A 13,740-nucleotide genomic window follows, 5' to 3' on the forward strand; every position below is an offset into this window, starting at 1 on the left:
GTGGCAGTTTCTCACCTAGAGGAGTCCTCTGAGTTTGGGACAGAAGCCAGCATAAGGGAAGGGCAATGGACACCCATGGTGAGGTTGCTTTCACCCAATCACCTTCTCCTCTGGAACCAGATGAACAAAGACCTGCTTTCTCCTCCCTTTCTTTAAACAGGACGGACATGGGCGTTAGGCACAGATGAGGAGGTAGGTGAGCATCACTTATCAAAAGCACACTAAAATGGCAATTTTTCTGCCTGCCATCTCACAGCCCCTTGGAAAGCACACTCTCTGTCATACTTTAAGGTGAAATAACCCAATTTGCTTGTGTTAAAGCACAGGATGACTGTGTTAAAACCATCCATTCGAACAGGATATGGAGTACAACAGCCCACAGAACCCCTCCGGGTCCCACGACAGAATCCTGAGCTACCAACAGGCCACCAGAGCGGCACCTACCAATGCAGGTACAAACATTTCAATCAAAAAAGAGAAAAGGCTGTTTCCCCCGAAACACACACTCTTTAAGCTGATTTTCTACTAGATTTTTTCCAAATGTTTTCTTCAGAGTTTGGCTGCTTTGATGTTTTCTGAGTCACTCCACACCGCGCTGGATGGAGGCATCTGTGCAGCCAGGTGCTATCTGGTGAGAGCGACGAGGGATTTGGGAGCTGCAAAAGGATTTGTTTTCCAGCTGGAAATACAGCTGGGTTTATATGTTGCAGTATCACGGCAGTTTCCTGCTCTAACTCCTTTTCCTCCCTTTGGGGACAGGGAAAAATATCACAAAACACCAGGCATGGGCCCAACGTGCCCCAGAGACAGGGGTGTCGGGGTGGGGAGCTGTCGGGGGGGCTGCCCCGGGTGCCACCAGCTCCTGTGGGGAGACCAGAGTAAGCAGCAACATGATTCCCCCCCCAGCCCCTCGCCCCCCAGATTCCCCCACTCCTCCCCTGTTTGCCCTGGCTGTCCTGCAGAGGATGCTCTGCTGCAGGGATTGGTCCTGGGGGTGCAGGGGATGAGGACCACTGCGGGGAAATGCCGCCAGTGGCAGGGGGCACAGCCCAAGCCCGTAGCAGGTGACAGCGAGCCCCTATATTGTGGCTCTGGGGAGAGCCACGCCGCCACCATGGGGGGAGCTCGGGGTCCCAAGCGTCGGTGGCGATGGAGGAGGATCCCCCTTCCCCGGTGGCTTCAACCTCTCCGCCTCCGTCCCTCAACCCTTATGCCTGCCTCCTCCTCCTCTGCCACGCTGGCACCCCTGGCACCCCCAGAATCCCAGGCACCCCCGTCCCACCTGTCCTGAGGCTGGCCACGCATCCTGAGGAGGGGAAACGGGAGGGGACTGAGCTGCCCATGGTCTTTTACCTTCTATCAACTTGGAGTATATCTTTTTAAAAAAAAAAAAAAAGAAAAATTTTTTTGGGGTGTGTTTCTGTGTCAAACACATGGCCAGGAGGGCAAAAGCTGCAAGGTGGCTGTTGCAATGCAGAGTGCCTGAACATCGTTTCCCTTCAGAGCCCAACTATGTCCTTACAAAGATGAGTATTTTGGTCGTATTTTATGGATTTCGTGATACCTCATTCAGAAATAAAATCAGTCAGTCCAAGAAATTACTCTTCCTTTTTTTTTTTTTTTTTTGTCATTGCTGTTATTGTTTGAATTCACTAGGAAAGTATGGATGCCACTGTTTAATTTCAGGTGGGCTAGCGTACTTCTTGCGTTAATGAATTATTAGTTAATTAATTAGCTGTGCAGACGGAGCAGGGGGCTGTAACAGCATGCTGCAATGGGATGTATGTGTATAAGATGCACCCCTGCTTGTGGCAAAAGCCTTCTAAAAATTGTTCTATTTATTCCTGCCTGGCACGTTCCAAGCAGGGAAGGACACCGCTGCGAGGCTGCACCCCTTCCAGTTAGCTCTGGTTGTAGTCACAAGATTTCCATTACACCCACACCGCCAGCTATTTTTTGTCACGTCAACATCCCAAATTAAGCCGATCCCACGTTTTTCTGCGACGTGAGCGCTCTATTTCTGTAGGGCTGGGCAGGAACCACGTGCAGTTCACAGCAGGTAGCAGAGGCGTGTCGGTACCCTGCGAAAGGGATTGAAGCAGAGCAGGTAGCGGCAAGGGCTCTGTGCCGGCGGACGGGAGCGGGGTTTGATGCGTTCACAGGACGTGATGGATTCCCTGTCCAAAAGTCTGAAAGAGTCTGAAAGGCTGAACACAAACCAAAAAGCATCTTTTCTCGGCGTCTGCTCTGGTCCGTGGGCATCACATCTCATATCAAAGCTCTCTTGGTGTGCCCGGTGAAGGCACCAGATGCTGACAGGCAGCCGTAGCCTCTCCGCCTCAACAATCTTCCCCCCAAAAAATTGACTTTTCTCAGAAGGGGACGCTACTCCGAAACCAGTGACCTCGTGCGATGTTTTTACAGAACCCCATTCCAAGAATTCGCAGCTACTCGTAATTACTGCTGCTAAGGGTCGTTGTAAAGGTGGGTAAAGCTGAAACTGCTGTGTAAATGGGACTGAACTCTGTTCAGTATGAAATAAACAGTGGTGGAGCCTAAATCCCCACCCAGCACGCAGAAAGGGGCTGTAAAGAGCATCCAGGGGGCATTTGTTCCTGCCCCCTCATCTACTGCAGGTTCACACATACCTTGGCAATTCTTGACAAGTATTTTTGACTTTTAATAAATTCCAGTGACAGAGTTTAGACCACTCGACAGGCTGTTTTAAAGTGTAACCACTTAAGAGTTCTTCTCTTTTTATCTTCCAAGCAGCTCAGAAAAACAGCCCTGTCTGAAAAACAGACAGTTTTTTTTTTCCACTCTCAGCGGCCGCATTTGCTGTGCTCTCACATTCACAGCTGAGGACTTGTCAACATTTCTCTGATGGCTGAAACATATCTAGTATGATTCACAAGTCCCTTCTTTATATTAATTTCCTCCAGATTCTCTCATCTCTTTACGCCATTCCTAAAAGACAAAGCCACAGAGCAGAGACAATCACCTGAGGATTCGCTAGTGTTAAGAATAAAATAATTGCCTCTTGTGGCTTACACACAACACTCCTTTAAATCACCCTCGAATGTCACTCACTTCCTTCGCCACCACATCATGCTGTTGATTCATACTCTGCTTCTGGTTCTGTAAAACCTCCAGCTGTGCAGGGCTTTTTTCTTTTCCCCCCCAGCAAAAGTGCAGCCCACACAGCTGGCTGTTCACCGTTTTAGTATCCTCCCCTTTCCCTTTTGTTTTGACCTTTAACTAATCCATGATGAATTTTGCCTGATTGATTTAAAATAATTTCTCCAGCTAATCAAGAAAACTTGGAGTTTTAGCCTATCCACAGAAGAGCCAATAGCTCTCCCAGGGTGCATTTTCTCATGTTTAATAAGAGTGCCTACTCTTGCATTCAAAGTACTTACCAAAAAAGTACCAAACAGTACTACATCCAATTCTTGCAGAATTTATTTGATCAGCCTTCCTGCTTTTCAATTTTCGGTATCTATTAGAGTATGATTTTAGCCAGCTGTAAACCTAACTAACAGGAATTTTAGCTAGATTCAATTTCCATAGCTTGCTTAAAATAAGATCAAATAGGCCATTTCCCAGGTGTATTCAAAGTCTGGATTTCCCCACTGGTTTTTTCCTTACTGACTAGGCTAGTTATCCTGACAAAGGCAGCAGATGATTATTTCAATGTGATTTGTCGGCAAATTCACAGTGGCAGTCTCTTACCTCTCCAGTGACCCCTAGGACCTTGTATTTACAAAAATAGCTCCCATTTTTGTTCATCAGGACAGTGGTACCTCTCCTGCCTTTGCAGGCACCTGAAGATAGGAAGAAAGGTTCAGAAGCTGATCAAGCCAATGCCCTTGGTAGTCCCAGATAAATCCCAAGAGGGTGGGTTGACCTGGCTGCATCTAATCAATACGCTCGAACCTGCTGACATTCCGGCCCACCCCCCCTTTTCCCTTTTGCTCCCCAACGTCTCTTCAGAGTTAATGCTGCCTAACTTGTGCAGCATGTCTGAACAACAGATTTGTTTTCCCCTGTTAGCCGGCCAACCTTGGACGTTGCAAACCTCATTTGATTCATGTTACAATAATGCAGATGCATTAGCATAACGAACACAGAGTAACTGAATATCACCACATCCTTAATGCATGGTTTGGACTTAAATTAGCTCAGTTCTGTACCAACACAGGTAGATTGTTCACTGCAAATGGAGGCAGGAAGGGGGCATGAGGGAGCTTTTGCCTTCTAACTCTTCAGAACAAAGGTTCACACGCAAATAATAAATAACTTGCAAAAGTCCAAGTTCTGCTTTTAACAAAGAAGTCACTGCTTTCTTTTTAAATAAGCATTTTAAGATGATCAGACACAAAAAGAAGCACTAGACTAGACATACTGACTTAGGATCTGATCACAGCCTGCTACTGGGTGGCTCACACGCCACAAAACCCCCTTGCAAGGGAGCATCCCTGCCTCCTGACACTGCTGCTCCACCTTGTGAGCTGGCACATTCCTGGGCTCTCCTGCATCATCTGGAAACCTGCCCCGGACAGCCTGTCATACAAGAACTTGTTGCAAGGAATTACGGTGAGAAGTTTGTTTCTCCAATTTGTTTTTCCATTTCACGGAGTGGCACAAACTGCACTTTTGTAAGCCCAACACTTCAGAAGTACATCCTAAAAGCTCCCCCCTTTAAAGAAAGAACTGTCCACAGAACTGACAAAATACAATTTTCCTTAGTGATTTCTTTAAATATTTTCCAGTAATTTCTTTAAACATTTGGTCCTTAAAAAAAAAAAAAGCACACACACAAAACACATACAGTTCACAGTAATTTTATTTCATTGTTTTTACTGTATTTTACTGTATTTTAATGGACTGCATTCTGTCCAGACCTCTGGAAAGTGATCAATTTGTTTATTCTTTTCCCTCCTGAACACGCCTTCATATGGATATATTTATTTTTTCTACTTATGTAGCCAGTTTACATTACACTTCTAAGACATGTTTTTTGTTTAAATAATTTAATCAGTGTCTGAACTCATTTTAGGAAGAATGATAATGGCATGCGCTACAGTGCTTGAAGGTTTTTTTAACTATTAATTTGTTCCTTGCCTAGCAGTAAGTAGTACAAGGTTAGCCTTAATGTTCTGTGAACAAAAAGATATAAACCAGCTAAAGCATTCATAAATATAAACCTAATTCTAGAGTGGCAAATTGGTTACGAAATGCATGAGTGCTTAGCCATCAGAAAATACACGTATTTTCCATGTTTAGTTTTACTAGCTTACTGCTGAGTATTTCATTACAGATTCCAGAAAGCATTTAGGTACAAAGTATAATATCATCCTGATTTGTTATATAGCAGCAACAATTGTGATCAAGAATAAGCAAACATTAGTGCTGCTACAATTATGTTTTTTCTTAAGCAGAAGAATCACTAGCTAAATCTTACCTTCTTCCAAACCTGCTTTGTTTTTTTGTCACATCCCTGGAAAAATGTGAAATAGTACTTTTACATTAACCTCTTCTGCAAGCTTCAATTGCATCTCCTCTGTGTACCCCACAGGTTTCAGTTCTCCACTTGCTGATGCACGTTAAAACATTTACCTGCAGAATCTAACTGCACAATGAAGATTTATTCAAGCAGTTTTCATCTTATGCTATGCAAATCACACTACCACTTTTCAGAAAACTGCTCTACTCACAGTTGGGTCAGAGGGGTTTATTTAGGTTTTGTTTGTTTGGTTTTTTTTTTTCATTTCCAATAGTGACCAGAGACCAGATTCCTCTTCACTTGCACACATGTTCAATTAGTAGCCTATCCAGATTATTAAATTTTAAAGAGCACAGAGTGGTAAGTACCAGTTCCAAAAGCAAAATTAGAAGGCAGATCTTGAAAAGATGGTGAGTCAATCATGTATAAAACAGGAATGCTGAATAAACTACATCTACGTTCGGGCCAATACTAGTTGTTAACTTATTGATTATATTTTAACCACTATAGCTTCTCCAAGGTGAATGTTTATTTATTGTGGACTTACAATCCATCTTGATGGAAAGTTGGCTGCAGCACATTCCCCTGTAATTGGTATCCCACTACAGTAAATTTTGTAATCCTTGCTTTATTCTGTCCTTGGAAATGGAAATTCCTGTTGAGCGCTAACGCTAATACTCTGCATTTTTGCCACCAGCTAAATATTCTGTACATGCAATTAGTACTTACGTACTATCCTTCCTATGTGTAATTAAGTGTTACAGAATTGTAACATGTAAAAATCTAGATTTGTTGTGCTGGGTAGTTATATAAAATGCTTCTGGCTTTCTAACACAAAGCGGTCATTGTTTGGGCATCTTTGGTTTCAGTAGCTTATATAAGACAATAATTCTAACACTTGAAATACAGCATAATATTACAAATGCAGAAAGTTTTCATATTCTCAGTCATATTACATCTAGGTTGTTTTTATTTACTTACTTTGACTAAGCCACTTGTCAATTGCATCCTCGTATTTTTTTGGTTCCTTTAACCAGTCTTGATGCCACCTAAGGTTGGCAATTACATTTGAGTAATTCTGACCCAAACTTTGTTTCCAGCTGATAAACTGTCTCTTGTTATACTCCTGAACAGATGAAGAAACCTTTGGGTAGTTTACTACAGAGTGGAGTGTTTTGTCCAAGGAATGCACAACTACTGGGAATTTCATGGCAACATTTATTAGCTCATCTGGATCGGCAGAAAGGTCTGGAACAAACAAAAAGTCAGTTAAGGGCCAGTTTGCATTTAAGCAACTTATTGAGCAGTTAGGCCATAAACGTTGTAGCATACCGAACAGCTGTGGAAGCACTGAACGGCCATCGGAGTACGTGATGTATTTCCATTTGCCCATTCGCAGCATGTAGGTGGAAGAATTCACATTGCAGCCGTGGAACTCGCTCAGCACCCACGAGGGACGAGGCCCTCTGGGTGACGCTTCGTTTTCAGCCTTCCCACGCAGCAGCGGTATAAGAGAATATCCACTGAGGTTCTGTGGGACAGGAATCCTTGCTATATCTAAGCAAAGATAGACAAAGTCAAAATGCTACTGCAGTCACTGTGATTAAAAAAGCTGAATGTAGTGCTACAGGTGTCTGAACGTAAATTCTATTTCAGTAATAAAACACGCATTCCTAAATATTCTCCTTGTAGAACACAGGAACCTCCAAAAAAACCTTAAGGAACCAAGGTCAGCTGGCCACCATCTTGATTAAAAAGAGTATCATCTATGATAACATTTTAACAGATGTTAAAACTGATCACAAGAGCCTCCAGTGATGGGTGGTGGGTTTTTATCTTTTTTAATCATGTTCTTATGCCCTTCCCTTCTGCTCTGACTATGTCAGGCAAGAGAAAGAGACTGTCATAGCATGAAAGGACCCTAAAAGCTTTATGTCCAACGAGGTCTAACCATTCATTTCTTTGATAATAGTGGTGCTAAGATCCTGTCCAGCATTACTGATCGGCAAATAACAAAACACTTTATGAAAGGTGGCCATTACAGTTATTAACTGTAACTGATGGGGAAACTGAGGAACAGAGCCTCTTGCTTCTCTGGTAGGGCTGGAGATAAAAGATGGTGTCAGAGGTGGTATCAACACACACGTGGAAAACACCAGGTGACTCTATAGCCTAGTAGACGGCCCCTAGAAGATGCTGTAACTAGAATAAGCTCCACAGTATCAACCTACACCACAAGTGTCTCTAGCTCGCCAAAATCAGGTCAATATTAAGAGGCTGCAAAGACCTCTCAGAGACATTCTGAGAAACAGAGCTGAGAATCCCAAGGATGTTACCTAAGCGTGTCCTAAAAACAGGGTATGACAGCACTGCTGGTTTTAATCACCCTACTGAACACAGAATATATTCATGCAAAATTCAACATTTCAGAGTATCCTGGTAGTATTTTATCTTCTGTTCTATGCCAAGTGGTGATACTCAGTGCATAGAAATCGTCCATATGTGACTTTTTCCTTCATCAGCACGTATCTTCCTTTTTCTCCTCTGTTTCTACAGCATATATACCTGTCATTAATCTGCAGTTCTTCCTCTGGTAAATAAAAAGGCCATCATTTGACTGAGCACTAGGAAGACCTGCAACATGTAAAACCAGCAGCTTCCAGCGTGTGGGCTAAAAACTGGAACAAATACATACTACGTTTAAACAAATGAAAAAGGGGATGTAGACCTTCCTCTTCTGTCATCCTAAACCAGTAATGCTATTAGTTGCAGTAACGGCAGTCTCCACACGCAAAGAAAGTTCCAGGCTGGTACCTTCAGCAGCCCCTGCTTTTCCAACAGAGATCCGAAGGTACTTCCACACAGACCAACAAAGCCAGCGCTGTCTGGAGGAAAGGTTATGCTACACCCTGTTAAAAAATGACTTCTGGCTGAGTTATCCTTATCCCACAGATTCTGCTGGAATCAAAACATCTGTACCACACTTGCTATAGCGTGCACCTAATCTCAAAGTCAGTAAAGAAGGAAGTATTGAGCAAAGGACTTGAGTGGTGCCGTCAGAGAGATTATTGCACTGAGAGAACGCAAAGCAAAGGGGTTACATTTATCATGAAAAAAGGCTTGAAATCTGTATCCTCACTAGTCAGCAGTATCATGCAGCCTGAAGAGATAATAGATGACAGAGATGATCCTTCGTGTTCTCACATTCATCCTGACATACGTGCCTCTTTTGACATTCAGATTGCAGGAAAGGGGAACTGCCAGAACAGAAGAAAAGGACTTATAAAGACAAAGGTTCTGGGAATTAAAAAAAAAAGGAGGAAAAGAACAAGGAAGGATGTTAAATCCCCTGACCATTTATGTGATCTGGGGAAAAGGCACAAAGAAGAAAAAAAAGAGATTTTTCAACTCTTTACATGCGATACCACAACTTACATAAGAACCGTATCTAATACAGAGTACTTATTATATATAAAAGATTTGATATTAGAATTTGGAAGAGAAAGCTACTCAGATTATATCCTACTTTCAGCTGGATAATTGGTTCAGAAGTTTTGAGAAGAGACAGGCAGATAAATACTGTCTGTTCTGTTTTTAGAAAGTCAACTTAAAACAACAGAGAAAAGGATGTTTCCCTGGCTTTTACTGCTAAAAGTACAATTTTATCTACTGCCCTGCATTCTCTCAGGCAATTGCTGTGTATGAAAGGCACTTCTTAAAGACCAAGCCTTGCATACTGCCTTGAAAAGAACATTTTTCTCAGCAGTAGCCTAAAAAATCCCAGATAAAGCCTCGAATGGTGACTTCACCTTACGCTTAGTTCCACTGAGATTCATCTCTTGCATGTTTTATCACAGATAACTGTTCAAAATTCACTCTTAAAAGTAATTTCCATCTGTGTGTCAGCAATTTGATGTCAGTACTTTTTGTCTGATTCTCTGCCCCATAATGAGTGTTTCCATACCCCAGAAGGTAGGAATGGCTATCCATTACCGTATCTCATTATGCCCAGATCAATTGTACATTTCCTATACAAAGTCTTTATCACATTTCTTCCACGTGACACTTCATTCCTTTGATAAGCTACTGCACCTGCCATCCTTTCAGGTTTAATCTCATCTCTGGATGCATTTACACTGTAATTTCTGTAGTGAACTGTTAGGTATGAAGGCTAGCAAGGATTAGTCACATCTAAAATGCATCTGATTGGTTTTTAGCACCTTTTTTCTTTATAACAAATAATCCTACATATAATCATTCACTGTAATTGTGTTGATGACAGTAACAGTAATAAGGAACATCATCAGCTCCTTTATTTCATATTTATGTCCATTTTCTGCATTTTATGTTAGGTCCATACGCATGCTCCACAGATAAACTGCTATCTCCTGCTGCTCACTACATTGTCTCACAATGTGGACACCTAATTCTCACTGTAATAGAAATGCATAATAATAATAGTAACTGGGAAAAAAGATTTTCATTTGAAATGACTTAACTCACCAAGCATAGTAGGGTATATATCCACAAGAGATACCACGTTTGGTATTTGCTGCTGTTCTTTTACACCTGGGCCCATAACCAAAAGAGGAACATGGGAACTTCCTTCATACATGCTCATTTTATAGAACTGCCGGTGTTCCATAGCAAGTTCTCCATGATCTGCTGTGAATACAACGACTGTTCTTTTAAGAAGCCCAGTATCTCTCAGAGCTGAAATAATCTCACCTGCAACAAGAAAATGATACTGAAAAGGATACCTTCAAAATATTCCTTCCAACTTCCATACCTGCAAAGCAGCATGCAAACCCCGAGGAATCCTAGTCGGAAGATTGGAAACTCCTCTCTCTGCCCCAGAAGGCAGAGCCCAAAGCACTCAGCCCAGAAGAACGTACAGTCGTCAACGAGTTGCAGGGGTCTGGCTCCCAGTGAAGAGTGGAGGGCATTGGCCAACAACCGTAAAAATTTCAAAAGGCAAGGAGGCACGACAGGACAAGTGGCATTTCTGCTATCATCACTTTAATTAATTTCCAGCATAACTAATAAAAGTTATTTCAACAGCAGTAAAACAGATCAGCAGAAGCCCTGACACTAGATTTAGGGTGAAGGACTCTTGACGATATCCACCTTACACACAATCAGTGGAAGTTCCTCCTTCCTGTGCCCGCATCCCCACAGGAGTCCCCTGCACATACATTTGCGCAGCGAAGACAGGGCCAAGATCAGTGAAGTTGGTGATTAAACAAAGCACGTACACATCTTTAATGTTAAAACATTAAAACGATTCTTGCTTAGATAGTTAAAAACTGAAACTGTTACCAAATTAAACCGCAGTGCGGTTACTCTAGTAGAAGATGTCCCTGGCTGAGGCAGGGGGGTTGGAACTAGATGATCCTCAAGGCTCCCTCCCACCCAAACCGTTCTGTGATTCGATGGTAATTTCACACTTTGCAATACCTTCGTTCCCTAAAACTGTCAGGCTCCTGTTGATCTCTTTTCTTCCATAAAATGTGGAAGAGTAATTCTGTGTCTTTTAAAATACTTTTATCATTCTAATATTGCTAAAAAGATTAGCTTATTAATGAATTTCATATTAGAATGCAAGGAAATTCTTGTCCTTTCATGGTCACTTCTCAAATTAAGAAATAAAATAAACAGACCAACTTGCATTATCATTTTTATCTATGTAGATCTTACAGCAAACTAGGAAGAATTCTGAATGCCTAATTAATTCTTTTTTTTCTTCTTAACTTTCAATAATATGCTGCTAAGGAAGACTTCAAAGGTGACCTTATTGTTTAGTCTACGCATAACAGCTGCCATCCACTCTATGCATTTGAAATCAATTTCTAAGGAAATTGCTTATGCCCTAAAATTTATCTTTCCTTCCAGCTCTGCTTTGCTGGTCTGTCCCCTTCACAATTGTTTCCATTGTTTCAGTTAGCACTTAATCAGAGTATTTAGTTCCTCTTGTACAACGTTTTGCTGCAGTTAATGGGCTTTTACAGGGTCTCTGACTGGTGGTTGTGACTAATTTTCAGAGCACTCTGAATTCACCTTGCAGTAGCCTTAAAAGCTACCCAGTTATTTATCATATAGACAGATTAAGCAACATCTATGGGACTTACTCCCAGATCTGAATTGTGGGGTTTTTCTTCCCCAGAAGACCAGCCCTATCAGCATTTACTTAAAAAAATCCAAACAAGAAAACCCACTGTAAAATGAAACATCACCTACCCAGCATGGCATCTGTCTCTGCACACATAGCATAATAAAATGCTCTAATATTTCTCACTTCTTGCTCTGTAAATTCTCCTGTGCAATTCTTGGTGTAAGAGGAGTAATAGTCTACTGGATGCATCTCTGAAAGAGAAGACCACTTGGGTATTTTAATAGCTTCGTAAGTTACCTAAAAATAAGAGGAAATTAACATTACTTTAGCAACTGAATTAAACAATTCATTTAAAAAAACAGATTCAATTTAAAACTTTTGAGCATTAATTCACAGTTCTCAATTTGTGGTCCAGGAAACACCGGCTGCTTATCTGTTACATGGTGCTGCTACCTCCTCCATACTTCCCCTCAGCTTCCACAGGTACCAAGTCATTTTAAGAGAGAGCTGTAAAAACCAGCTAGAAACTAGGGCTAGGAATACGTGCTTTACCAGCTGATGTCTTTTTTAAAGAGCAGTACTGCAGAAAAACCTTCTAGAATTGCACTCTAGAGTTAAGTACAGCAGTATTGGTATAGTGTCTCATTAACTACAGGATAACTATAAACTGTATGTATCAAAAAGATCGGGTGTTATGTGAGCCTACAGAACATGGAAATTCACTTAGTCTGAGGAGGTCTCCAGGATAGCAGATGACAAGTCTTGACATCTTGTTAAAGAGAATTCACTACATTAGTCCAATTTTCTAATATTTTTCTATTTGTTTCTGCAGATTTCAATCCGTTTAGTTATAAAGAAGTGTAAGATCAGTCTGAAACTAAAAAGCAGGAGCCAATCAGTTACAAATAATACTGGATTTTATATTGAAACTGGAATGCCCAGAGACATTGTGTGCTACAGGACCAGCTTTAGAGCCTCTCAGTTTGCCATACACATTTAGCCTAGCAGACAGACTTGTAAGCGCTCACTTAAGTGCTGCATTTAACAGAGTTAATTACTTCTATATTGTAGACTTAAAGCACAAATTACCACAAAGTAGGGAAGATGTAATCTCAGTATGGAAAAGTTAAGTTTATTAAATAGTAAAACCACACCTGCTGCTCTCATTTACCTCTGAAAATCTTTGCTAACAAACAGAGCTGAGGCCTAGATTATGGCACAGTAACTCCGTTACCTGTGTAGCACCTTCCCAGGGCTGCAGCCGCAGCTCCACTCCTGGGCTGGCCCCAAACACGGGCAGCACTGGTTCCTGATAAAATAACGGAGACACTTAACTGTCCAAGGGGCTCCAAGCAGCACAAGACTGAAGTCGTCCCCAGAAGCATTACATCCCTCTTTGCTGCTGTAGCAATTTAAGTATCAATCCCTGCTGAACACAACTGGGTTTTGCCCCAAGGTGCAGCATGGATAACTGAGAGCTGTCTGGGGAGCTACTAACATAGTGTCTGTCCCTCCAGCATACAGTGTATCTCTGACCACCAGTGCTGCTACAGCCACGTGTTCCAATACCCACAAAGTTCCACCTCCCACAAGAGTCAATATTCCCTCTTGAGTTATCTACTGGATGTATTAATTCACAGAATCACAGAATTGTTTGGGTTGGAAAAGACCTTTAAGATCATTGAGTCCAACCATTAACCCCACTGCCAAGCCCACCACTAAACCCTGTCCCTAAGCACCAAGTCTACACATTTTTTAAACACCCCCAGGGCTGGTGACTCCACCACTTCCCTGGGCAGCCTGTTCCAATGCTTGACAACCCTTTTGGGGAAGAAATTGTTTCTAATATCCAGTCTAAACCTCCCCTGGTGCAACTTTAGGCCATTTCCTCTCATCCTATCACTTGTTTCTTGGTAAAAGAGACCAACGCCTAAACAGTTGGTAAGACAGCAAGAGTTACAGTACCCACAGGGATAAAACCCAGCTTTGTAATAGCCAAACAGACATACCAAAATCTAAGTTTCCTCAGGCCCTATAGAAAATAGGCTGTGAGAAGAAATCATGGAAGACAAAATAATAGCAGACAACTGCTTCAGTCATTTTCCTATTGCTGAAGGTCCTT

General features: G+C 42.0%; 1 protein-coding gene across 8 annotated transcripts in view; it reads right to left on the reverse strand.

Moving 5' to 3' along the window:
- Window positions 1-1,384: 1,384 nt before the first annotated feature.
- Window positions 1,385-13,740, reverse strand: part of ARSK (arylsulfatase family member K) — a 29,235-nt gene continuing 16,879 nt past the window's right edge. For 6 of the 8 annotated variants that reach the window (XM_074811516.1, XM_074811521.1, XM_074811520.1 and 3 more), the window contains 6 exons: window positions 11,744-11,915; window positions 10,010-10,234; window positions 6,839-7,063; window positions 6,488-6,754; window positions 3,733-3,824; window positions 1,385-2,967 (listed from right to left, as the gene is read on the reverse strand). In XM_074811516.1, the coding sequence (XP_074667617.1) occupies window positions 2,929-2,967; window positions 3,733-3,824; window positions 6,488-6,754; window positions 6,839-7,063; window positions 10,010-10,234; window positions 11,744-11,915 (1,020 nt within the window). In that variant the 3' untranslated portion in view covers window positions 1,385-2,928. Of the gene's footprint in view, window positions 2,968-3,726; window positions 3,825-4,828; window positions 5,633-6,487; window positions 6,755-6,838; window positions 7,064-10,009; window positions 10,235-11,743; window positions 11,916-13,740 lie in introns of those variants that run through there. The other 2 variants (XR_012621496.1, XM_074811517.1) reach the window with 2 other exon arrangements.

Source organism: Strix aluco, chromosome Z (genome assembly GCF_031877795.1).
Source record: "Strix aluco isolate bStrAlu1 chromosome Z, bStrAlu1.hap1, whole genome shotgun sequence".
In the NCBI taxonomy this organism is placed as follows: domain Eukaryota; kingdom Metazoa; phylum Chordata; class Aves; order Strigiformes; family Strigidae; genus Strix; species Strix aluco.